Here is a 25,912-nt window from a genome sequence, read left to right as displayed (position 1 = left end):
GATTGGAGTGCTGCAGAAGATTTGTGCATGGCTAAAACCCATTTCAGGATTATTCAGGCTATAAGGACACAATGCGAGACCCAAATGCAGACACAGGAGGCAGATGGTTGAGCTCCGATATTTGTTATAACAAAAAGGGTAGGCAAAAGGCAGGTCGGGACAGGCGAGAGTTTGTAAACCAGGTCAGCGTCCAAACAGTACCAGACGATAGACAGGCTCGAGGTCAGGCAGGTGGATTCGGCGTCAGGACAGGCAAGGGTCAAAACCAGGAGGGCTCGGGAAATAACAGAGACTGGGAAAAATAGGAGCGAGGAAAACCGCTGATTAACTTGGCAAAACAAGAGGAACTGGCACAGAGAGACAGGATACACAAGGATAAATACACCGGGACTAATGGGGAAAACAGGTGTCACCTGGAGGTGGGTGGAGACATTCACAAAGACAGGTGGAACAGATCAGGGCATGACAGGCTAAGATATTGAGATAAATATTTCCTCACATGTATAAAACGGCATGGTAAAATGAGGAAACTGTGATAAATGAAACCTTTTCCAATAATATATAATAATTGGAGGATGTGGCGGGAATACAGACAAGAAAATCCACTGAAATACTGTTTATATCCAAATAGATGTGGTGAGGAACTCCATACTTGTTTTGGGTCTGTTGAGTCACATGGTTGGGGTTGATTATTTTGCCGCACTTTTTACAAATGACATACTGCATCAAACAAAGACACAACTGAATTCAAATAAACACAGTCTTTGTTCAGATTAAATTAAATTGGTCAGATAATTGAAAATGATTCATAATGGGTTGTATTCCAAGTAAGTGTGTGTGTGTGTAAATTGGCTTGTGTGTGTCATGGAATCTGTGTAAACGACCGTGCCCCTTGATTTAGTGCCAGAAAAAAGCATTCAGCTCAACATTGAAATGGCCTTGGAGTCAATCACCATCAGGAGGAGTGTACTGATGTGTTAAGAGTATTAATGTGACAGTAGAGTGGTGGGTCCTTCACCATCACATTACTACAACTATCAACACAGACCCCGCAGGATCAATGTTTTATTCACATTTCATCCACACCTCCCTGTCAGCTGGCTGAGGCTATGCTACTGCTGGCTACAGTATGTGATACACTCCCCTTTCAGTTATAGACAAAGGAAGGAGAACTGTCAGCTTTAAAGTCAAGATTCCACCAGAACCCCCCCCCCCAACCTCCTTTACTTAATCCAACTCAAGCAATATTTTGACTGACAATGTCACCACAGTGTTGTGCACGCAAATACATCCAGCAGCCTGAAGAATCTGGGTAATTTGTTGCTTGGGACCACAAGTTTCCTTTTAACCTGTCTGCTCCCTTTCATCTACGCTGATTAAAGTGGATTTAACAAGTGACATCAATAAGGGATCATAGCTCTCACTTTGTCAACCTACGTCATGGGAAAGAGCATGTGTCCTTAACGTTTTGCAGCTATGAACGCTGTGCTGTAAAAACGTATACACTTCCCTCCATCTCCTCTTAAAGGGAGTGAACATGCTGACAGTGGTGTTGAAATACTGCAAGAGGGGTAAAATAAAAAGCAGAGGGTTAGATGGGAGAAACTGGCAGTGTAATTTCCAGCTCCGAGGCACTCCACTTCTCGTTTCGTTCTGTTCCCTTAACGTCGGATTAGCATTTGGGGCACAGCGGCACTCATTAACAAACCAAAGCTACTGACTGAAGGCTGTGTCTAGTCAGGCTCTAGATGCTGCTGCATCGACTGACTAATACGAAGCTCAAGATAACGGGACTCTAATTAGACTGTGATAGCTAGATCTAATATCTCCTATTGGAGATTGATATGTTGAAATCACATACACCCCATTTACCTTTTTCTATTTAACTCTAAAGTAGACAGCAGCCTCTCTGATCCTGTCTGTTGTACCCGCAGACACAAAGTAAGGAAGGCAGCACTGAGGGTTTGGGGAGTCAGAACACACATCTCCCAACAGCCGCTCCCTGCTCCACTCCTCCTTCCCGCTCTCCATGACAACAGCTCATCACGGTCGAACTCTTTTGACCTTTTCACAATCAGTTGTTTTAAGAACACTGAGTATACATGGATAATGAAGTGAGACAGATGCCAACTGTATTGGATTAGAGATCCTGGATGTCATGTTCACTGGGCTGGATGGACAAACTGGGAGCAACTGACAAAGACAAAGGAGAACAAGACTGAAAGAATTTCCCTAAAATGCGGTCATTTCATTGTTTTTTTAATTTATAGAAAATATGTTTACATTAGCATATCATTAATACTGTATTTAACTTTGCCTATTCTCCTTGGAGTAGGATAAATAGCCCCGAAACAATTATATTAATCTCAGCTTAATTCTTATCACTGCAAAAAAAAACATCTTCCCCGCTCGCAGCCACTCCTAATCAATTAAGGCATTACCATATCCAGGTCCGCAGAGAATACAAAAGTATAATGCTCAAGCCTGCCTGGCCTCCTCCCTGTCACCTTGGCCCATTTTAACACCATGCAGAGGGGTGGAGAGAGCAAAGTAACAGCCACACACACAACCAGGATGAGCAAACAATGCATACAACATTACCGTCGGATGACACCCCCCCCCCCCCCCACGCTGCTGTTGCAAAAGTGAAGTAGGCCTACTGGAGCAGCCCTCAAGGAAACTCTGAACAGAACAGATTGGAGACATAGCTGATCTTAAAGATACAGTTAAACTAATAGAAACAATGGGTTTCCTCTCTCTTGGTTGACATTATGAATACATTTTCCCATTCATGAAGGTCACATCTCATCACACTGTACAACAGTAAAACAAGGCCAGAACATGTTACTGTATAGCTGCTATGTGATGGGTTAGGATTTTTATTGCTCATCTCAAATATAATGAAAGGATAAAACTAATTTCACAGTCAAGTGAGAGTCAAGTGAGTCTTCTTTCTCAGAGACCTCTGTGCCCCTCATTAGTGACAGATGAACATTGCCGTTAAGGGTAGGTCATTCAAGCGTAGTGTAATAGAGCACATAATTCCTGAGTAAAGACGACAGGCAATGGCCCTATTGACATCTCTCTGTGAACAACTGCCGGCGCTTCAGCTCGAAGAGTCCCATATGAGTATTCAGAGTGCAGCTGTCGATAAGCAGAAACAACATCTATCAGGAAGGCCAATCCCTCCAGTCCCCCATCACTTTTCCTCAGACCTCCTTCCCCTGTCATCTCTCCTCGTCCCCGGCAGCACCAGCACCTTCCCGTGGTCCCGCAGGGCTCCCAGTCGCCTGCCCTCAAACTGGAGGTTGTGTTAAAACAGCCGAGCACACTACTGGCTTGGAGGTTCAGGAGATGGAGGCATGAGCGAACAGGACGAGGGTAGGCAGTGGAGATGAAGCACATCCACTGGAGGCTGCTGCTCAGATGCACAAGCCCGAGGCACCACTGGATCTTACAGCACTGACATGTTCTCAGTCATACATTTCTACATGAACAATGGTTTTTGCATGATTCAATGCACAATCATGAATCCTTACACGCTCCATCAGAAACAAAAAAAACATCCACTCACCTGAAATTACATTTCATTATCTTCATTTTCTTGCTCCAGTTTGTAGCCGATTTGTTTGTGTCGGACACCATATGCTGCCACTGAGGTTTTAAATGGGCCAGACGCAGGTGGCCAGGTTGTGGGTGACCTTACCGTCTGTCTGTGTGCCAGTTGAGGGGAGCCAGTGGAAGAGGACAACGGTGTGCCCTGAAGCACTGGGCACAGCGGGCAGGAGTCAGCTCAGTGTAGATTAGAATACTGGTTATGATTAGGAATGAGACGGCAGGACACTACGTTTTGACTTCCCATGTCTCTTGAGAACAATAAGCTTTTTCTATTTAAATCAGAGGAAAAATGGTTCATTCTGAGGACAACAATAGCTGAGGGGAGGGGGGTCTGAGGTTACAGCTGCTACTAAAGCAGCATAATGCATGATGTGAGAGATTACTTTCAACCAGTAAAATAGATAGAAATAAACAAAGTGTTTTTTTCATGTGGAAAAGACACTTTGCAGGAGGTTCTAAAACAGATATTTATACCTCACGTCAGTTGACATTAAGCTCGATATGAAGAGAATGCATCAACCATGTGAACAAGTAAATAGCAAGATACTTTGGAGAGACTATTCTTTTTTCCAAAATCTTGTTTATTAAATTTAGAAAACACAATTTTGTTAACGGTTTCATAGCAATAGCAGGAAAGAACTGAAACTGAAAGAAGAGAGGGGGTGAAGGGCCGACCCCTGAGTTTAAAACCATATCTGTGTGGAGCTCAGCTGCCAATATTTTGTCCCTGTGGGGGGTCACCTGCCCCTAACCTGGCACAGACTAAGAGCGTCAGTATGGTCATCAACAGCATGGTTTTTACCCGGGAACACGTCTAAAGAAACAGGACATAGTAAAACTCCAAAGACATCAGGTAGAAAAGTTGAATTGCACTCTTCAGTCACTCTTCAAGTCAAGGTATTTCCTGCCAAAATATACCGAATATGCAACATTAACATTTAATTAGGTTGCCAAACCATATCGGTATGTGGATTTCATCACTAGGGAGGGGGGTTCTGCACAGCTTTGGGAGGAAGGGGTGTATCGGGATGCAGTACAGATGTAGTCCAAAAGTGCAAACAATGTCTATGGAGTGTGGGGGGTTGTGGGGGTGTGAGCGGAGCGGGGTGGACTCCCCCCCACCCCCATTCTTCAAGGTGCTGAGAGGGGTGACTCTCTGGAGGGGGAGCCCATCATGTCCTCTGGGGGAAACACGGTCAGTGTGCAGGCTCGGATCCCGCCCAGCGACTCAGGCAGGTCAAACACTTTGTGCCACTCGTCCTTCTCCGGGTCGTACTTCTGCACTATCTCCACCATGCAGCGGTTGTTCCATGAGTAGCCACCCACCACGTAGATCTTGTTTTCGAACACGGCCACGCCCACATCGCTCTGGCCCCGCAGCATGGCGGCGATGGGCGTCCACAGGTCCAGGGCCGGGGAGTAGTATTCACAGCTGAGCACATCGTCGTAGTCGCTGGTGCCCCGGAAGTGATTCCCCCCGATGACGTAGAGGCGGTCGCCCACCGTGCACATACAGTGCAGGCCACGCACCGTGGTCATGGGAGCTTTCTGAGTCCATTTGTCTGCATCCGGGTCAAAGCACATCAGCTCTTTCTGAAACGTGTCGTGAGTGATTCCCCCTGCAACACAGAACAAAACAGGACCTTGTTAAATAAGGTTGAAAACAGCCCTGGGGTCTAATCAAAAGCATTTAACGGACTGATCCAATGGTACTGTACCGGATGGTAACTCAACCTCGACCTACATTCAGCCCTGCCACGTTGGGTAGCATGGGGGTGTCGGGACGGCCTTGACCAGGCCCTGTTCTGTCATGACAGTCACAGCAATGCGACTGGCCACGCAGAGCATGTTGTAATCCTGAACCCCCAGTTCACTCCCCCCAACCCCTCCTCAGAAACATCAGCCTGCTCTGCCCAGCAACACACACACATACAATGATCCCCATGCTTAGCACAACTAACATACACTGCACACATTTTCTCAGCCACATACTTGCAATAAAAGATAGATGCTATTATTTGTAACACATTCAAAACACTATTGCAGTGCATGTGTACACACATAGGTACTGTAGTGGTGGAAAATGAGGAATAGACATGACACACAGAGCTGAGGAAAAGTGGGGAGAAAAAAAAACAGGACATGTCCACAGGGAAGGCTCAAAATAAAGAGGAACACAATCCCAGCATGCATCTGGGTGGGAGCCAGGCAGCCCACCCCTCCCTGTGCTGTGCAGTGTACGCAGCGCACTGAGGATCTGAAGTACATGCCAAATGGCGCCCGAATCCCTCCAATGCTTCTGCCCACTGATCCCGTTCGCTCTCTCTTTACCCATTTCTTTTTCGTTCTACCTCCCTCATTAATCTACACCGGGCTAGTTTTAAATCAGTGGCCCAGACTAATCAGAAGTCTATAACATCAACCTCCTCCTTCTCCTCCTCCACCAATAGATTAAACACATAGGCAAAAGTCCATTATCTTTATTAAAGTATGTGTGTGTCATTAAAATATTCTCTGAGACAAGAAAGAAAGTCAAACCCACTGATAGAATAGCATCTTGATATGGGGTGTGGTTATTTTCTTGTTGAGCTGCATCTGACTGCCCAAGGTTAGTAGCAGCTTAGAGTAACTGATGTCTCTGGCCAGAAAACTTCAGGGCTTATAATGGCTGAAGGATATGTCTACTGCAGACACATATTTGCAGTGGTGGAAAAAGTACCCAATTGTCGTACTTGAGTCAAAGTAAAGATGCCTTAATAGAAAATGACTCAAGTAAAAGTCACACAGTAAAAATGACTTGGTTTTAAATATACGTAAGTATCAAAAGTAACTTCTATTGCTAAAATATACTTAAGTATCAAAGTATAAATCATTTCAAATTCTGTATATTAAGCAAACCAGACGGCACCACTTTCTTGTTTAATAGGGGCTCCAACACTCAGACTTAATTTACAAACGAAGCATGTGTTTAGTGACTCCGCCAGATCAGAGGCAGTAGGAATGACCAGGGATGTTCTCTTGATAAGTGTAGGAATTAGACCATTTTCCTGTCCTGTTAAGCATTCAAAATGTAAAGTGTACTTCTGGGTGTCAGGGAAAATGTATGGAGTAAAAAGTACATAATATGCTTTAGGAATGTAGTGAAAAAAGTTAAGTACAGATATCCCAAAAAAATACTTAAGTAGTACTTTCAAGTATTTTTTACTTAAGTACTTTACACAACTGCATATTTGTACAGCAAATGTGGAGAGAGGGTAGATTTTGTTTCCATAGACGGGTTGGTTATATAGCCACAAAACCGACACGTGCGCGACTATGGGGCAAAACAGACACGGTTGGCTTTGATTGTTAACATGTAAACTATATTTGGTCTCCAATTTTTGTTGAAATCATAAATAAATATGTACAATGAGAACATCTCTCTCAAATACATCATTACATTTGTTGGTTAGCTAGCTAGCATTTTTGTTGTTGTTGCCATATTAGCGATGACATGAAATCAGTCCAAACACCTGAGAACAAGACATGGTATCAAGAACAAGATGAAACTAGCTGAAACGAGTCACTTACATTTCCCCACATGGCAGTTTCTTGTCATTATTGGTAGCTATCTGGCCATCCAGAATCACAACAACTAACGGACTTCTGCCCCATTGAAGCGTGCGAATCTTTGGTGACACTGTCAGCTAACCCATCTATATATCTGCCAAAAGACAATCTCAGAGACACCATGTTCAGTTTCTTTCCTTTCTTTCTTAGGGTGTAGATCAGCTTTAATATTGCAGATAGATTGTAGCTTTTAAATTAATTACTGCCGTTAATTAAGTTACTCTTATGATCTCAGTTTAACGATAGTAGCTTTCATTTAGAACAAAGACAAAAGAGTTGTCAAAAGGCAATTGAAAGCATTTTTGAGACTTTAACAATATCTTTTTTTTGTACCTTGAAGACAGTAAATGGTTGTCCTTTCAGAGACACTTAAAGGCACCTGAGCTCATTGGTCGCGCTGTCTGGCCCGCTAGATAATATCTCACCATGATTGCCATACACTGGCACATTTATTGATCATTTTATGGTGGGGCTTTGACTCGTCCTAAAAATGTATGACCTGTTTAGAGGAAGTGCAGTACTGGCACAAATGAGACCCAAACAACCGAGGCAGGGGAACACAGAGGAGCTAGACAAAACCAAGGGGTCAGCAAGTTCCAGAAATTATGATAAATTACAAAGGATGGCCAGATGTGAGCTTTAATGTCATTCCCCGGAAGAGGAAGGTCTTTGAACTAGGGCTGGGTGATATGGTCCAAATATCTTATTATGATATTTTTAAAAACTGGACGGTAATTGTATGTTTTGGATAATAAAAAGTTGATGTGCTTTATGAGTAGTGAGACCCTAGGGTGGCAACACATACATTCTAAGTGATTTCAATGGGTCTTTCTTCATTCTGATTGTTTTATACTGTTCAAATTCAACGCAAAATAATTTTCAGCCTTTTCATAAATGTTTGCATTTATTGCACTCGTTTGATATCATTTCCACGTAGGGTTGCACGATATGGGCAAACAATCTAGGCCTTATTTTTAACCAAATGTTGCAATTGCAATTAGACTTGCGATTTAGAGTGAAACACTTGGAAATAGAATGATTATTCTAATTCTAGTTAGAATATAATAGTGGGCACTTTGAATACAGAGTCTGACACGAAAATAGGGGTGGCAGGTAGCCTAGTGGTTAGAGCATAAGACTAGTAACTGAAAGGTTGCAAGATCAAATCCCCGAGCTGACAAGGTAAAAATCTGTCGTTCTGCCCCTTAACAACGCAGTTAACCCACTGTTCCTAGGCCGTCATTGAAAAAAGATTTAAGCCCAACATGGTAAGACAAACTAGCTGATGGCAGATAGATGTAAGAAACACAAACTAATTACAGAACGCTAGTTGATTTATATTAAGAAGCAATGTGAAAACTGCATCGGTGTCATCAACATTGTTGCACGTGCTGCATTGACCATGCAGACTGAACGCAAGTTGTCTTGTGGTCGAGGAACAAAAAAAGCGCTCCTTGAGTAATGGGCGGGGCTAGGTCTGTGTGGAAAGCAGCATGGAGAGAGACAGAGCGGCGAGAGATGACTCAAGTATCTAAGTAAACTAGAGCAATGGACATTACAGACGACATATCACATTTAACAAACCAAACATTCAAATGCCATTGTGGAAGGTAAAGCAAAAACCCAAACCGGTCCGTGCATCAATACTGGTATATCGTAAAATACGGTATAAAGCCCAGCCCTACTTTGAACACGCCGGTACAGTAGGGCTGGGCGGTATACCGTATAAGGGTATTTATTGTTTGATTTGTTAAATGTGATATGCCGTGTGTAACGTCCATTTTTAGTGTTTAAACCGCTACTTGAGTCATCGCTCTCTAGGCTCTCTCGCCCTCTCTCCATGCCACTTTTCACACAGACATAGCCCCGCCCGTCACTCAACGAGCGTATTTGTTGTTGCTTGACCATGAGACACTTGTGTTCATTCAACATGGTTGTGTGACAGTAGTGGTAGTGTGAAGCCGTGCTGGCTGAGTGTCTGAGCCCCCCCTGGGAGTGGGAGCAGAGCTGTGATGGCCAGTGGCTTGACTCAATGTGTCAGCTCCATTCACCTGACAGGATGCCTTCAGACAACACGACAGCACAGCCACCGCCCAGCACCTGATCTGGAATGACAGCAAGACACGGCCTGCACCCCCACGTGGGCCACCTTGCACAGTGAGGTCGTGACCTCTGAGACATGGGGTGGAGCAGGAGGGCCGATCCCCAACAGAGACACGCTGGCTGATGATGTCTCCGTTCCACCCGACTTCCATCACTAGTGAGAGTTTATAAACATGTGGGCTGTCAGGAAAGCTAATCTCGGCATGTGTCCAGTTTCCCTGTAGGAATGCAGCTTGCCCCGGTGCTTGAGGGGAGCTTGTTTAATTAATAAGCTTTACAGTACAGACCTCTATCTGGAATGGTGGAGACACACTACATTCGGAAAGTATTCAGAGACCTTCCCCTTTTCCACATGTTGTTATGTTACAGCCTTATTCTAAAATGGATTAAATAAAATAAAACCTCCGCATCAATCTACACACAATAATGACAAAGCGAAAACAGGTTTTTAGAAATGTTAGCAAATGTATTAAATTAAAAACAGAAATACCCAATTTACATAAGTATTCAGACCCTTTGCTATGAGACTCGAAATTGAGCTCAGGTGCATCCTGTTTCCATTGATCATCCTTGAGAGGTTTCTACAACTTAATTGGAGTCCCCGTGATAAATTAAATCGATTGGACATGATTTGGAAAGGCACACACCTGTCTATATAAGGTCCCAGAGTTGACGGTGCATGTCAGAGCAAAAACCAAGCCATGAGGTCAAAGGAATTGTCTGTAGAGATCAAAGACAGGATTGTGTCGAGGCACAGATCTGAGGTACCAACATTTTTCTGCAGCATTGAAGGCCCCCAAGAACACAGCAGCTTCCATAATTCTTAAATTGAAGAAGTTTGGAACCACCAAGACTCTTCCTAGACCTGGCCGCATGGCCAAACTGAGCAATCAGGGGAGAAGGGCCTTGGTCAGGGAGGTGACCAAGAACCGGATGGTCACTCTGACAGATCTCCATAGTTCCTCTGTGGAGATGGAAGAACCTTCCAGAAGGACAACCATCTCTGCAGCACTCTACCAATCAGACCTTTGTGGTAGTGGCCAGACAGAAGCCATTCCTCAGTAAAAGGCATAACAGCCCACTTTGAGTTTGTCAAAAGACACCTAAAGGACTCTGACTATTCTCTGGTCTGATGAAACCAAGATATCTTTAGCCTCAATGCCAAGCGTCACATCTAGAGGAATCCTGGCACCATCCCTACGGTGAAGCATGGTGTTGGCAGCATCATGCTGTGGGGATGTTTTTCAGCAGCAGGGACTGGGAGACTAGTCAGGATTGAGGGAGATGAACAGAGCAAAGTACAGGGAGATCATTGAAAATCTGCACCAGAGCGCTCAGGTCCTCAGATTGTTGCGAAGGTAAACATTATAGGGTATTGAGCGTAGATTTGATGAGGAATTTAAAAAAAAATCAATTATAGAACAAGGCTGTAACATAACAAAATGTGGAAAAAGTCAAGGGGTCTGAATAATTTCCGAATGCACTGTATCTAAGCCTAACCATTGCCCAGTGCCTCCAGGCAGACGCTTGCCATTTTAGAGAGATGCATGTGCAGTGAAGACTCCTCACTCCACTCAGGATGACACTAAGAGATGCTCTGTCACAAGGAGGGAAGTTGACTTTTTGGTGTGATAATAGTTCAAACACACCAGGACCATTATCCCGCTTGAGATGTTCTCAGTCAAGGAACCCAGATGTGCCAGTCTGACCATAAGCCACATGCCAAACATTGACAGAAATACATAAAGGTTGAGGCGGTAAGCGCCATCAGCCAGGAAGCTAAAATGCCAAAGCTATAGCCACCAGGCCCATGTTGTTCTTCTACTGGAGTCTGAGGCTGGATCAGAGCAGGTGAGGTGCCACTGGGTGAAGGAGGGTTAAGATGTTAGTAGTAGGCTATGAGGTGTCTTTGTTATGCTTATTAACACCGTGCCCAGAGGCCGCGGGAGATTAACATAACCTCACCTGTGTGTTGGAGCTGCACCTCCTGCACAGTCATCAACCCCTCCCTCTTTTCTTCTCACTCCCTCCCTCTCTTTCTCTCTGTACAGCATCACTTTGTATTAGTCACACATCTCCATAAGGCAGGATTTGTTTTCAATCCTATGAAGTGAACAAGCACTGGGCTGACTCCTACAGAGAGACAGGGGATTAGTCGCACCCAAGTCTACCACACAATCACTACTTCCAACCATCTTTACAATACCCCCCACCCCGAAATAGCACAGAGAACTGGACTCCAGTGATGTGATATAGGAGGGAGGGAGGGGTGAGAAGGAGCAGGGTCTGCAGGACTCCACTGTATGACCTTGTAATGAAGGATGCTTTACTGACATCACAGCCCGCTGTTTGGCGACGGACGGATGGCCCACTCTCTGCTCCATCTTATGGCTAATGTGGGACTGAAACGATTAGGAAGCGTGACTGTCAAACATGTGAGGCTTTAGTCACCCACAGAAAACCCACACATCTATCTTGTAGGACACCAGTCACTCTCTCAAAGAGAGCACTGCCATCTGGTACAGTCAGTGGCTCTAAAATATAAGTACAGTCAAATGGGAAAAGAGCCTCCCTCCAAGCCCTGGATCTAATAGGACTAAACTACCCACTGGCATTAGTAACTTGATTTGGAGCCATGTACGTACCCGAAATATACATGTAACCGCCGTACACCGTCCCTGCATGGCCGTAGTGTGGCTCGTTCATTTTGGCGACGTACGTCCACTCGTTTGTCCTCGGGTTGTAGCACTCCACCGTGGCTGCATGGGGGAGAAAGAGAGAGCAGAAAAAAACAGTATTGAGGAGAAAGTAGGTCAAGAGAGAACTAAGGAAAACAAACAGCTGCAAATGAGGCCTTGGAGGGTCTCAGTGTGGGAGCTGCTGAACTAGAGACGTAAATAGAGATCCCCCCCACCAACCACCACTCCACTCCCAAGCCCTTCAGTGCTCACTGCAGTAACTCTAGTCTACACACAGACTAGAGAGGTTCTGGGGCATATTCACTCCCCATTACACAATTAAGGCCTATACGGTAGCAATATTTTTGTATTATGGATCCCCATTAGCTCTTCCAGGGATCCAGCAAGAACTAGTAGCAACGTATAAAAACTAAGGCAGTAACACACAATATTAAAACATTTGGACACACCTACTCATTCAAGGGTTTTTCTTTATTTTTTACTATTTTCTACATTTTAGAAAACTATGAAATAACATATGGAATCATGTAGTAACCAAAAATTGTTAAACAAATCAAAATATATTTTATACTTGAGATTCTTCAAAGTAGCCACCCTTTGCCTCGATGACAGCTTTGCACACTCTTGGCATTCTCTCAACAAGCTTTATGAGTTAGTCACCTGGAATGCAATTTTCACTAATGCTCATGGCTGAATGGAAGCAACTACCCGCAGCAATGTTCCAACATCTAGTGGAAAGCCTTCCCAGAAGAGTGGAGGCTGTTATGGCAGCAAAGGGGGGACCAACTCCATATTAATGCCCATGATTTTGGAATGAGATGTTCGACGAGCAAGTGTCCACATACTTTTAGCCATGTAGTGTATCTATATATACATTTTTTTACATTTGATTTTAATGCTTGTGTGAGGTACTTTATGGATAATAGAGTTCCATGTCGCCATGGCTCTGTGTAGTATTGTGCACCTCCCATAGTCTATTCTGGACTGTGAAGAGACCTCTGGTGGCATGTCTTGTGGGCTATACATGGGTGTTCGAGCTGTGTGCTGGTAGTTTAAACAGACAGCTCGGGCATTCAACGTCAGTACTTACAAAAACAAATCGTGTTGAAGTCAATTTCTCCTCTACTTTGAGCCATGAGTGATTGGCATGCATATGATTAATGTTAGCTCTACGTAAACATTTAAGGGCCAGATGTAATTTCCCCAAGTCCATCTTTGTGGCACCTGACCACACGTCTGGGCAGTAGTCTAGGTGCGACAAAATTAGAGCCTGCAGGACGTGCCTTGTTGATATTGTTGTTAAGGCAGAGCAGCGCTTTATTATGGCCAGACCTCTCCCCATCTTAGCTACTGATGCATCAATATGTTTTGACCATAACAGTTTACAATCCAGTGTTACTCTAAACAGTTTAGTCTCCCCAACTTGCTCAATTTCCACATTATTCATTACAAAATTTAGTTGAGGTTTAGGGTTTAGTGAATGATTTATCCCAAATGGTTATAGTTTTTGAAATATTTAGAACTAATTCCCTGCCACCCATTCTGAAACTGACTGCAGCTCTTTGTTAAGTGTTGCGGTAATTTAACTCGGTGTAGTAGCTGATGCGTATAGTGTTGAGTCATCCGCATACATAGACACACAGGCTTTCCTCAGAGCCAGGTCATTAGTAAAGATTGAAAAAACTAAGGTGCCTAGATAGCTACCCAGGGGAATTCCTGATTCTGTTGGAGAGTCTACCATTAAAGAATACCCTCTGTGTTCTGTTAGACAGGTAATCCACAACATAGCAGGGGGTGTAAAGCCATAACATCTACGTTTTCAAGCAGCATACTTTAAATCGATAATGTCATAATCCGCACTGAAGTCTAACAAAACAGCTCCCACAAGCTTTTTAAAATAAATTTCTCTCAGCCAATCATCAGTCATTTGTGTAAGTATTGTGCATGTTTAACCTGTTGAGTGTAGGGGGCAGTATTTTGATGTTTGGATGAAAAACGTACCCAAATGAAACTGCCCATTTCTCAGGCCCAGAATCTAGAATATGCATATAATTGTCAGATTAGGATATAACCACTTTAAAGTTTCCAAAACGGTCAAAATATTGTCTGTGAGTATAACAGAACTGATATTGCAGGCGAAAACCTGAGGAAAATCCAACCCGGATGTGCTGTTTTTCCTGAAAGCTCTCTGCTCCATTGCCTGCCGTCGCTCCATTTTAAAGGGATATCAACCAGATTCCTTTTCCTATGGCTTCCACATGTTGTGAACATTTTTTAGACATCGTTTCAGGCTTTTATTTTGAAAAATGAGCGAGAAAGATCACATCGCGTCATTGTATGGCTGGGTGACAGCAGTGTTTTGCATGCGCAACAGCTTGGGGCAGACATTTTCTCTCTCTCTCCTATTGAAGAAGCGATTATATATTGCAAAAACAACCTGAGGATTGATTATAAAAAACGTTTGACATGTTTCTACAAACTTTACGGATACTATTTGGAATTTACGTCTGCTCCGTCGTGACCGCTCGAGCCTGTGGATTTCTGAACATAACGCGCCAACCAAATGAAGGTATTTTGGATATAAAAATAATCTTTATGGAACAAAAGGAACATTTATTGTGTAACTGGGAGTCTCGTGAGTGCAAACATCCGAAGATCAAAGGTAAGCGATTCATTTTATTGCTTTTCTGACTTTCGTGACCAATCTACTGTCATGACGTTGGCCTGGGGGTAGGTTTATGACAGTCATAAATACCTCTTCCTCCCCTTTTTCCTCTCTCTACCCTACTGATGTTACATTTGAAAACCCCTTGGTTAACAGAGATTCTGGGAACATCAGAAGGTGGGGGAAAATGAACTATATTCTGGTAATCTGAACAATTGAACATATGCGGTGGTACTTAATGAATATCATGTCAGTTCGGTTGTCATCTGAAACATTCTCATCAATGATAAGATGACAAACTCTACAATGGAAAGTCTACACATCAGAGTTATCGGATTCACATGGAATTGTTGTTCAATTTAAATGATTGAATATGAAATTATTTGTGATGGGATGAAATGTGATTTTAGCTTCTAAAATGTGAGATTTGGGTTTTCATAAGGTTAGGGCTCTGCTCAATCAGTGGCCCACCCCTGTGAAGTGACAGGGGTTATAAAACTTTTCAGACACACCCTTCTCGCTCCACTATATAAAGCCTTGACGACAATGTAACCTCCTGTTCCGAGGATGTGAGGACGACGATCTGATGTCAGAAGGGTTCAGATAATAACTACAGAACGAAGCCAACATCAGCGTGAGCTTTGGTTGGGAATGGTATGAATTTTGAACTCTTATTCACTACAGAAGTGATACCTCCTAGCCCTTGAGTTAGCAACAGCAGCTGCAAACGAGGGTTAGGAAGGAACAGACAAGAGTATCCCGTCTATCACACAACGATGTTACTACAACGTATCCAATTGACCACCAGAGACATTCTTCAAAGGACAAAGGACTCGGTTTGGCAACACGGCCTTCCATCTACCAACAACCTACTGAAGCGCAGCTCAGAGTAAATATTTATTGCATTTTCCTTTACCAAATGGGCGGTAATTTAGAATGCATAAGATACTCTATTTACGATAGCACAGCTTCTTCCTTTGTTACTCAGTCTTCCCGCTCTTTCACTCAAACCCAGCCCTTTTCTTTTGTGTAACAAGCTGTCATATCTGTTCCGCCCGCTAGGGCCGTTTTCCTTTATGACGTAATTTGTAATCAAGTTATGATTAATTATGTGTACGTGTAATTCTGTGTGATTAGTTAGGTATTTAGTAAATAAATAATTAACCCCAATTTTGTATTGCTGATTCAACTTGTTAGCCAGGGTTCGTGAAGATAACCAAGAATTTACAACTTTCAGATGAGACCAATTTAAGGTGACGATTAATATTGACTGCTAGTGATGTAAAATATTACTAGGTCTTTAAGAGTTTATTCGGAAGATAACAGCTCTATAAATATTATTTTTTGGTGCCCCGACTCTCTAGTTAATTACATTTACATGATTAGCTCAATCAGGTAATATTAATTACGTAGAAATTATTTTATAGAATAGCATGTCATATCAATTAATCCGGCATAGCCAAAGACACGACACTACTTGGCTGCTAGCTGTTTGTAATGTTTCGTCTGCTGAGAGAGATGTCCTTACATAAACGCTTGGTATGCTTTCATCGAAAAGCCTTTTTGAAATCTGACACGCCAGGTGGATTAACAACGAGCTAAGGGATGGGTGCATCAAGAAGTTAATGACCTTCTCTATGCTGAAAGTTTGTTGTTAATTTATTTACTGATCCTCAACACTGGGGCCCCACAAGGGTGCGCTCTCAGCCCTCTCCTGTACTCCCTGTTCACCCATGACTGCGTGGCCATGCCCGCTTCCAATTCAATCATCAAGTTTGCAGACGACACTGCAGTGGTAGGCTTGATTACCAATAATGACGAGACGGCCTACAGGGAGGAGGTGAGGGCCCTAGGAGTGTGGTGTCAGGAAAATAACCTCACACTCAACAAAACACAGGAGATGATAGTGGACTTCAGGAAACAGCAGAGGGAGCACCCCCCATCCACATCGAAGGGACAGTGGTGGAGAAGGTGGAAAGTTAAGTTCCTCGGCATACACATCACGGATGAACTGAAATGGACAGCGTGGTGAAGGCGGAGCAACAGCGCCTCTTCAACCTCAGGAGGCTGAAGAAATTTGGTTTGTCACCAAAAACACAGCAAACTTCCTCACACTTGACACTGAGGGCAAAAGGCACTTAGAATTATTCAGTGATGGTGTAGGCTAGCCTGAGGGCCAGACTGGGATGTTCACTCTACACTGTCTGGGCACTCGATTTGTTAGGTCAGAAAAAGATTTGTCCAATCATGTTTCCAGACAGAGTTAAAAGCTGATTTCTCAAGCTGGCTGGCACACAGGCGGACTGGTAGAGGAGTCTGCATATGTCAGTTAGAAATCATAATGTAGCCTAAAGGAGAAACTGGGCTGTCCAGGCAATGAGGTCAAACACTCAATCAACCTATTTCCTGGTCACAAGAGGCAATAACCCTGACCTCGCAGTATTGATAGGTTTACCCAGTTAGTGAGTGTGTGTTCCTGCCTGTGGCAAATGGCCCATTGTTCGTGAGGGCCCTAGGTCTCCATAGGTGATCTCCTAATGCTCTGATTATATCATAGTCAAGAGGATCTTCCTGGACCCTCCACTCTCTTCACTGATGTGCTTTGTGTGCCGAATGTGAGAGTAAACAGATCCCAAGAGTAAAATCAGCACCATGTTGGCACAAATAGACTAATTCCTGGCTGAGACTCAATATGGGCTTACTTTGGGTCTAATCCAGGCCCAAATAGAAAGAGCTCTGGCTACAGCTCTGACATAGAAGTCCCAGTGAACCAAATGGATGTACTCCAATTGAAAGCATCAACAGCGTAGGGCCATAGCGTTCACATTAGACCTACATCACGTTTCATCGTTCTCACGTCACAGATATTTGATGTGAGAACTTGTCAAAGGGGAGGCAACCTAGGCCTTATTAACAGTCCAACTCATTCTAAGAAGAACAAATATATTTTAAGGAATTTTACTGGGAGACTAAAATAGCAGCAGCAGGCATTAGTGATTCTTTAGAACAACAGAAATGAGTCTGCTGTTTTTTCTCTATCCCCCACTAAACAATAACTGATGACGTGCAAGAATGCATTCTGAAAAATAACCAAACCTAATACATTAAATAATAGGTCTGTCTCGCTACCAAGTACATTTGCACTCGTCTCCAGAGTGCTTGGTGCTTTAAGGTATAAATGCAAATGAGTGCTCAAGAGCTTTGGTTGCATGCTGCTATATTTACAAGAGCTTCCTACATTATTGAAACAGAGAAAGCAGTGCTGTCATTGTTCCTCCCATGTTTGTACTCTGGCTGTCCTAGTAGATTGGATTAATATGACAAGCTTCCACAAGGACAGTTATTGAGAGTGGCCATAGAGGTATTAACAGTATTAACCTGCAAATATAACCATGTCATCCATCATAACTTTGGTTTAACACATATGTTTGTGTGTGTCACAGCCCTGACCGAGGGGGGAGCCTTTTAAGTTCTTTAAATCTTTTCAAATAAGATGACAGAACCTGTCACAAATCGAGGTTTCAAAACTCTCTTTGCTCCGCATGGTTACATCATAAGGATGTACAAAAAGCTCAAATCTGTGCTGCGTCTGAAACAATTGATAGAATGTCTGAGTGGCAGACTGGCTTCCGGAGGATAACAGGCAGTGACCAGCACAGGAGACTGGTGCTGCTTTTCACTAGTATACACCCCTGGGAAATGGGTGTTTCATAGGTAGACACTGAGGACTTGTGAAGAGCAGAATCAACAACCTCTGCATAATCAAACCTGTTGCTTTGTGAGATGTTAACCATCGAAGACGTAAACCCGTGTTCACAGTTAGTCATTGTTATGTAAGTGCAACCCGAAAAGTAGGTTAACGGATAAATTGGTCAGGTTCTATCAAAAAGCCCCAGCGGTCTTACTTTGACGCCAAGTCAGAGCAGGTCCACTGAGGCTATGACACAGTGAGTCCCAGGATCCAGGCCGTGGAGGTGGAAACACTAAACTCTGAAGACTTTCGGTAAAGCACTGGTGTAAATCCTCAAGGAAATGCACCATGGGTGAGTTGAGTGAATATCCATTCTACCCGTTCAGAGTGAACTAGTGCACACACACACACACACGCAGGTGGGCCATGAGAAGCCACACCCACTGTGGTAATTACAGACCAGAGCCCAGAGGAGAAGAGCGGATAGCATGACCTGGCCAGCCTGTCCCATGGGCTCTACAATTAGAGGGTGGCACCACTCTGTGGTCTGCACTCTGCAATTAGGTGCTGACTAGGTGCTGGGCTGGGCACTGACATCAGCTCAGTGTTCTGGAATGCTACTTACAAACATTCCACTTGCCCGTCTCCCTGGCTCTGACTACCTCCCCTTTCTCCTCTCCTCTTCCTGTTGTTGCTTCTGCTGCTGATGTTCACAGGGTCTGGCTGCAGCTGGTCCTCCCTCATCTCATACTACACTCTGGTCCAGGGCTATAATCATAATCACACAGCCATGCCACATGTGCACCTGTGCTACACCATTTTGCTGTGAATTGGTTGGCATCTATGCTGATACAATGCTACATTGTTACAGTGTGCACCTTGTGCTTGCCTATGACCATTTCCAATGAAATGTCCTTTCCGAACATACCCAGACACCCATACAGAAGTATGTGGAGTTGGCTGTTTCAGCCACAACCGTTGCTGACAGGTGTATAAAATCGAGCACACAGCCATGCAATCTCCAAAGACAAAAATTGGCAGTAGAATGGGCTTAATGAAGAGCTCAGTGACTTTCAACGTGGCATCGTCATAGGATGCCGCCTTTCCAACAAGTCAGTTTGTCAAATTTCTGCCCTACTAGAGCTGCCCCAGTCATCTGTAAGTGATGTTATTGTGAAGTGGAAACATCTAGGAGCAACAATGGCTCAGGTAAGGTAACACAAGCTCACAGAACGGGACCGCCGAGTGCTAAAGCGCGCAATGTGTAAAAATTGTCTGACCTCGGTTACAACCTCACTATCGAGTTCCAAACTGCCTCTGGAAGCAACGTCAGCACAATAACTATTACTTGGAAATCCATTTCATGAAGCTCCATGGCTGAGCAGCCGCACACAAGCCTAAGATCACAATGCGGAATGCCAAGTGTTGGCTGGAGTGGTGTAAAGCTCGCCAGCAGTGGAAACGCCTTCTCTGTAGTGATGAATCACGCTTCATCATCTGGCAGTCCGACGGACAAATCTGAGTTCGGTGGATGCCAGGAGCAGTGGCGGTTCTAGCTTGTGTGGCTCCCTGGGCGAACCCCCCCCCCCCCCAAAAGCACCATTCCGCACTAACTGTAATTTTTATTCAGACATTTGGAACACAAATAAATATTCATAACACAAAAGAACTATTTAAATATCAAAATGAACTCAGCAAAAAGTTAACATACCTTTTTCAGGACCCTGTCTTTCTATTCATTGTAAAAGGTTTAAACACTGTTTCCCATGCTTGTTCTATGTACCATAAACAATTAATGAACATGCACCTGTGGAACGGTCATTAAGACACAAACAGCTTACAGACGGTAGGCAATTAAGGTCACAGTTATGAAAACTTAGGACACTAAAGAGGCCTTTCTACTGACTCTGAAAAACACCAAAAGAAAGATGCCCAGGGTCCCTGCTCATCTGTGTGAACGTGCCTTTGGCATGCTGCAAGGAGGCAGATGTGGCCAGGGCAATAAATTGCAATGTCCGTACTATGAGACACCTAAGACAGTGCTACAGGGAGACAGGATGGACAGCTGATCGTCTTTGCAGTGGCAGACCACGGGTAAAAACACCTGCACAGGATCTGTACATCCAAACATCACACCTGCGGGATAGGTACAGGGTGGCAACAACAACGGTCCGAGTTACACCAGGAACGCACAATCCGTCCATCAGTGCTCAGACTGTCTGCAATAGGCTGCGAGAGGCTGGGCTGAGGGCTTGTATGCCTGTTGTAAGGCAGGTCCTCACCAGGCATCACAGGCAACAACGTCGCCTATGGGCACAAACCCACCGTCGCTGGACCAGACAGGACAGGAAAAAAGTGCTCTTCACTGACGAGTCGCGGTTTTGTCTCAGCATGGATGATGGTCAGATTCCCGTTTATTGAAGGAATGAACGTTACACCGAGGCCTGTACTCTGGAGCACGATCGATTTGGAGGTGGAGGGTCCGGCATGGTCTGGGGCGGTGTGTCACAGCATCATCGGACAGAGCTTGGTGTCATTGCAGGAAATCTCAACGCTGTGCGTTACAGGGAAGACATCCTCCTCCCTCATGTGGTACCCTTCCTGCAGGCTCAACCTGACATGACCCTCCAGCATGACAATGCCACCAGCCATGCAGCTCGTTCTGTGCGTGATTTCCTGCAATCAGGAATGTCAGTATTCTGCCATGGCCAGCAAAGAGCCTGGATCTCAATCCACTTGAGCACATCTTGGACCTGTTGGATCAGAGGGTGAGGGTGAGGGCCATTCCCCCCAGAAATGTCTAGGAACTTGCAGGTGCCTTGGTGGAAGAGTGGGGTAACATCTCACTGCAAGAATTGGTGAATCTGGTGCAGTCCACGAAGAGGAGATGCACTGCAGTACTTAATGCAGCTGGTGGCCACACCAGATACTGACTGTTACTTTTGATTTTGACCCACACTTTGTTCAGGGACACATTATTCCACTTCTGTTAGTCACGTCTGTGGTACTTGTTCAGTTTATGTCTCAGTTGTTGAATCTTGTTATGTTCATACAAATGTTAAGTTTGCTGAAAATAAACGCAGTTGACAGTGAGAGGACGTTTCTATTTTTGCTGATATTTTTGATATATTCACAGTATTACGAATGAACTGTGGTTTATTTGGTAGCATTTCGTAGTGTGGCTGATTTTACTAATTGCATTAGTACTGTACAAAGTTAGAGGTGCGGTATTTGATAGATTCGCCCAACTCTACCCTACCTCGGGCTTCCAGTAGGGAGACCTGAGGTCAACCTACCCCCGCCTCCCTCCCCATCTCGTACTTCTGAGTGGGAGACCTACCCAGACAGTAGCCTGCCAAGCTCACAAACTAAAATCAGGGCACCCACTCTGACAAGGTTAATTGACCCACAGTCCCATATGGTGACATGATATCGTGACGTGCAAATGAGCGATAGAAAACCGGTCGCGCAAATATCACCATTTTTTTGTACAGGCACCCCGTGCCGCCCTCGGCAAGATGCCGCCCTGAGCAGCTGCCCATGTCGCCACTGGCCAGGAGAACACAATCTCCCCAAATGCATAGTGCCAACTGTACAATTTAGTTGAGGAGGAATAATTGTCTGGGGCTGTTTTATATTGTTCGGTCGATGCCCCTTCATTCCAGGGAAGGGAAATATTAACGCTACAGCATACAATGACATTCTAAATGATTCTGTGCTTCCATCTTTGTGGCAACAGTTTGGGAAAGGCACTTTCCTGTTTCAGCATGACAATGCCCAGCGTGCACAAAGCAAGGTCCATACAGAAATGGTTTGTCGAGATCGGTGAGGAAGAACTTGACTGGCCTGCACAAAGCCTTGACCTCAACTCCCTCAAACACCTTTGGGATGAATTGGAACCCCAACTGTGAGCCAGGCCTAATCGCCCAACATCAATGCCCAACCTCACTAACACTCTTTTGGCTGAAATGGAAGCAAGTCCCAGCAGCAATGTTCCAATATCTAGTGGAAAGCCTTCCCAGAAGAGTGGAGGCTGTTACGGCAGCAAAGAGGGGACCACTTCCATATTAATACCCATGATTTTGGAATGAGATGTTCGACGAGCAGGTGTCCACATACTTTCAGCCATGTAGTGTATGTTGCAGCATTAGAGCAGGACTAAAAGCAGAGTAATAAGCTGTGCGTAATCATTTAAACTCACCCAGCTCCCCCGCAGCGTTGCGGCCGCCCACAGCGTAGAGGTGTCCTTTGAGAGCGCTGAGGTGGAAGAAGGTGCGTTTCTCGTTAAGGCACGCTACCTGCATCCACTTATTGTAGCGCGGATCGTACCGGAACACCGTGTCCACCGCCGTCTTGCCTTTGGTGTCGTAGTTGCTCTGGCCCCCCACCACGTAGAGGAAGTTTCCGATGACGGCGATGCCGTGCTGGTAGCGCGGTGCGTCCATTGGCGCCAGCGCCTTCCACTCGTGGGCCTTCTCGTCAAACAGGCGCAGCTCCTTACTGACCACCAGCTGCTGGCGCAGGACGCCGCCCAGGGTGACCAGGTGGCCGCTGTCTGAGCGGATGGCCGTTCTCTCTGACTGCATGACTGGCTGCATGTAGGGCATCATCTGGTAGTTACTGGCCTCCAAGAGGAGGTTGACGCAGGTGTTGTCGGTGCGCATAAAGTCCACCGTTTGCACGTGGTTGATGAGCTCCTGGGGGTTCATGAGGGGGAAGCGGATGTTCTTCATGAGCTTGGGGGCGTGGTCCATGCGTCCGTCCTCATAGCGGAGCCAGCGGCATGCAGCCTTGAACAGGTCCAGCTCGCTGCAGTGCTTCAGACTGTTACTGGACAGAACGAAGGCCAGCCGCTCAAAGGGCAGCTTGACAAAGTCCCCCGTACCCAGCAGCGAGGGGAAGTTCTTGAGGATGAAGTTGTTGACGTATTTGTCTACCTCCGTGAGGTTGTATGCGTTAGCGATGCGCCCCACCTCTACACAGTTATCCAAGGACACCTGCAGCCAAGGAGAAAGGGAAAGCAGTGAGAAGCAACCACTCGTAATCACACACCAACTTTTGCTTAGACCCGTGGTCTAAAATAAAATAAAAAGCTCCACTGCAGGTCCCCACAAGCAAAATAGGGCAAATGTGACAAAGTAGCGGATTATAAAAATATAAAAATAAAACCTTTTTTAGGTGAACACGCCATTTTAGACCAGGTATTATAAACCTCAGGTCTTAGCAAAAGTTAACAAGTATGGCCCCAGTGTTTTTATCCCAGATCAAGTCCAAATGTAGACATTAAAGTAAGCGGGGGGAGGGGGGGGGATGAGCAGGCTGTATGAGCAGGCTGTGTTAGGCTCCTTACCCCAGATATGAGAAAGACCTTGCAGAAGTCGAGCACAGGTAGGATCTGGAGGAAGCTGGCTGCCTCCAGTGTGTCCTGCAGATTCTCCATGTTGAGAGACAGCTTGGCCGTGTAGATGAAGTCTATGATCTTCTTCAAGCCTATACGGTTGACACCATGAAGTTTGATGCACATTAAATCCTGTTCCTTCATTCCACCTGAGTGATGAGGAGAGAGAAAAGACTAAACATATTACATAAAGTAGGGATGTGCATCTATCCCTTTCAAGATGATTTGATACGTATCTAGATACATGGGCTCCGATAAGATGCAGGAACGATACATTATAGTTGAGAAATTGTTATGTGCGATTCGATTTGTTTGCATAAACACATTATTTTTCCCATTCTAAATTCGAGCTCATGAGCTGGGCCTCTCTGAGCTGACTTCTCTGTGTGTGTGTTTAAATGATGTATGTCTATTGTGTATACTATTTAGGCACCTGATCTGAGCCGTAAGGGAGGCTAAGCATCTACCACCCCACTACCGCTATCAGATTGTAGTGACTACAATTCAAATGACAGTTGTCTCTGGTAGCTTACTTTTAAGTAAAGCACAATTTTGACAGTGCCTTTAATATGACTTTTCATCTGAACTTTTGCCTGGACTTGCCTGTGCCTCATGAATTTGGGTACTAAACGCGCAAACAAAAATGAGTTATTTGGACATAAATTATGGACTTTATCGAACAATACAAACATTTATTGTGGAACTGGGATTCCTGGGAGTGCATTCTGATGAAGATCATCAAAGGTAAGGGAATATTTATAATGCTATTTCTGACTTCTGTTGACTCCACGACATGGCGGGTATCTGCATGTCTTGTTTTTGTGTCTGAGCGCCGTACTCAGATTATTGCATGGTTTGCTTTTTCGAAATCTGACACAGCGGTTGCATTAAGGAGAAGTAGATCTAAAATTCCATGCATAACACTTGTATCTTTTAGCAATGTTTATTATGAGTATTTCTGTAAATTGATGTGGCTCTCTGCAAAATCACCGGATGTTTTGGAACTACTGAACATAACGAGCTAATGTAAACAGATTTTTTTATATAAATATGAACTTTATCGAACAAAACATACATGTATTGTTTAACATGAAGTCCTATGAGTGTCATCTGATGAAGATCATCAAAGGTTAGTGATTAATTTTATCTCTATTTCTGATTTTGTGACTCCTCTCTTTGGCTGGAAAATGGCTGTGTTTTTCTGTGACTAGGTGCTGACCTAACAATCGTTTAGTGTGCTTTTGTCGTGAAGCCTTTTTGAAATCGGACACTGTGACTGGATTTACAACAGGTTTATCTTTAAAATAGTGTAAAATACTTGTATGTTTGAGGATTTTTAATTATGTGATTTCTGATGTTTTGAATTTGGCGCCCTGCAATTTCACTGGCTGTTGGCGAGGTGGTACGCTACCGTCCCACATATACCAGAGAGGTTAACAAGATTTTTGAATGACTACCTCATCTCTGTACCTCACACATACAATTATCTCTCTAAGCTGCATCAGTGGATTTTAAATACAACCCTCACAAAGGGCACCTATTGGTAGATGGGTAAAAAATATATTGTATTGATATATTGTATATCCCTTTGAGCATGGTGAAGTTATTAATTACACTTTGGATGGTGTATCAATACACCCAGTCACTACAAAGATACAGGCGTCCTTCCTAATTCAGTTGCTGGAGAGGAAGGAAACTGCTCAGAGATTTCATCATGTCCTTAACGATTAAAAGCATATCCATAACATGATGTAAGCCACCACTACGCTTGAAAATATGGAGAATGGTACTCAGTCATGTGTTGTACTGGATTTACCTTGTTGCTAACAGGATGCATTTTTATTCTGTACAGGCTTCCTTCTTTTCACTTTGAAACAGTTTAATGGCTGTGATAGGCGAAAACTGAGGATGGATCAACAACATTGTAGGTACTCCATAATACTAACCTAATTAACAATGTGAAAAGAAGGAAGCCTGTACAGAATAAAAATGCATCCTGTTTGCATCAAGGCACTAATATTATACTGCAAAAATTGTGGCAAAGCAATTCACTTTTTGTCCTGAATACAAAGTGTAATGTTTGGGGCAAATCCAATACATCACATTACTGAGTACCAGTCTCCATATTT

The 25,912-nt window shown here is 44.3% G+C and overlaps 1 protein-coding gene across 5 annotated transcripts in view; it reads right to left on the bottom strand.

Annotated features, from left to right (window-relative positions):
- Positions 1 to 4,190: 4,190 nt before the first annotated feature.
- LOC135550386 (kelch-like protein 13) overlaps positions 4,191 to 25,912 on the bottom strand; it is a 91,120-nt gene continuing 69,398 nt past the window's right edge. For all 5 annotated transcript variants that reach the window (XM_064981130.1, XM_064981131.1, XM_064981134.1 and 2 more), the window contains 4 exons: positions 23,736 to 23,932; positions 22,587 to 23,382; positions 11,976 to 12,089; positions 4,191 to 5,237 (listed from right to left, as the gene is read on the bottom strand). In XM_064981130.1, the coding sequence (XP_064837202.1) occupies positions 4,750 to 5,237; positions 11,976 to 12,089; positions 22,587 to 23,382; positions 23,736 to 23,932 (1,595 nt within the window). In that variant the 3' untranslated portion in view covers positions 4,191 to 4,749. The remainder of the gene's footprint in view (positions 5,238 to 11,975; positions 12,090 to 22,586; positions 23,383 to 23,735; positions 23,933 to 25,912) is intronic.

Source organism: Oncorhynchus masou, chromosome 12, assembly GCF_036934945.1.
Source record: "Oncorhynchus masou masou isolate Uvic2021 chromosome 12, UVic_Omas_1.1, whole genome shotgun sequence".
Lineage (NCBI taxonomy): Eukaryota > Metazoa > Chordata > Actinopteri > Salmoniformes > Salmonidae > Oncorhynchus > Oncorhynchus masou.
This window is presented reverse-complemented; position numbering and strand designations above follow the sequence as displayed.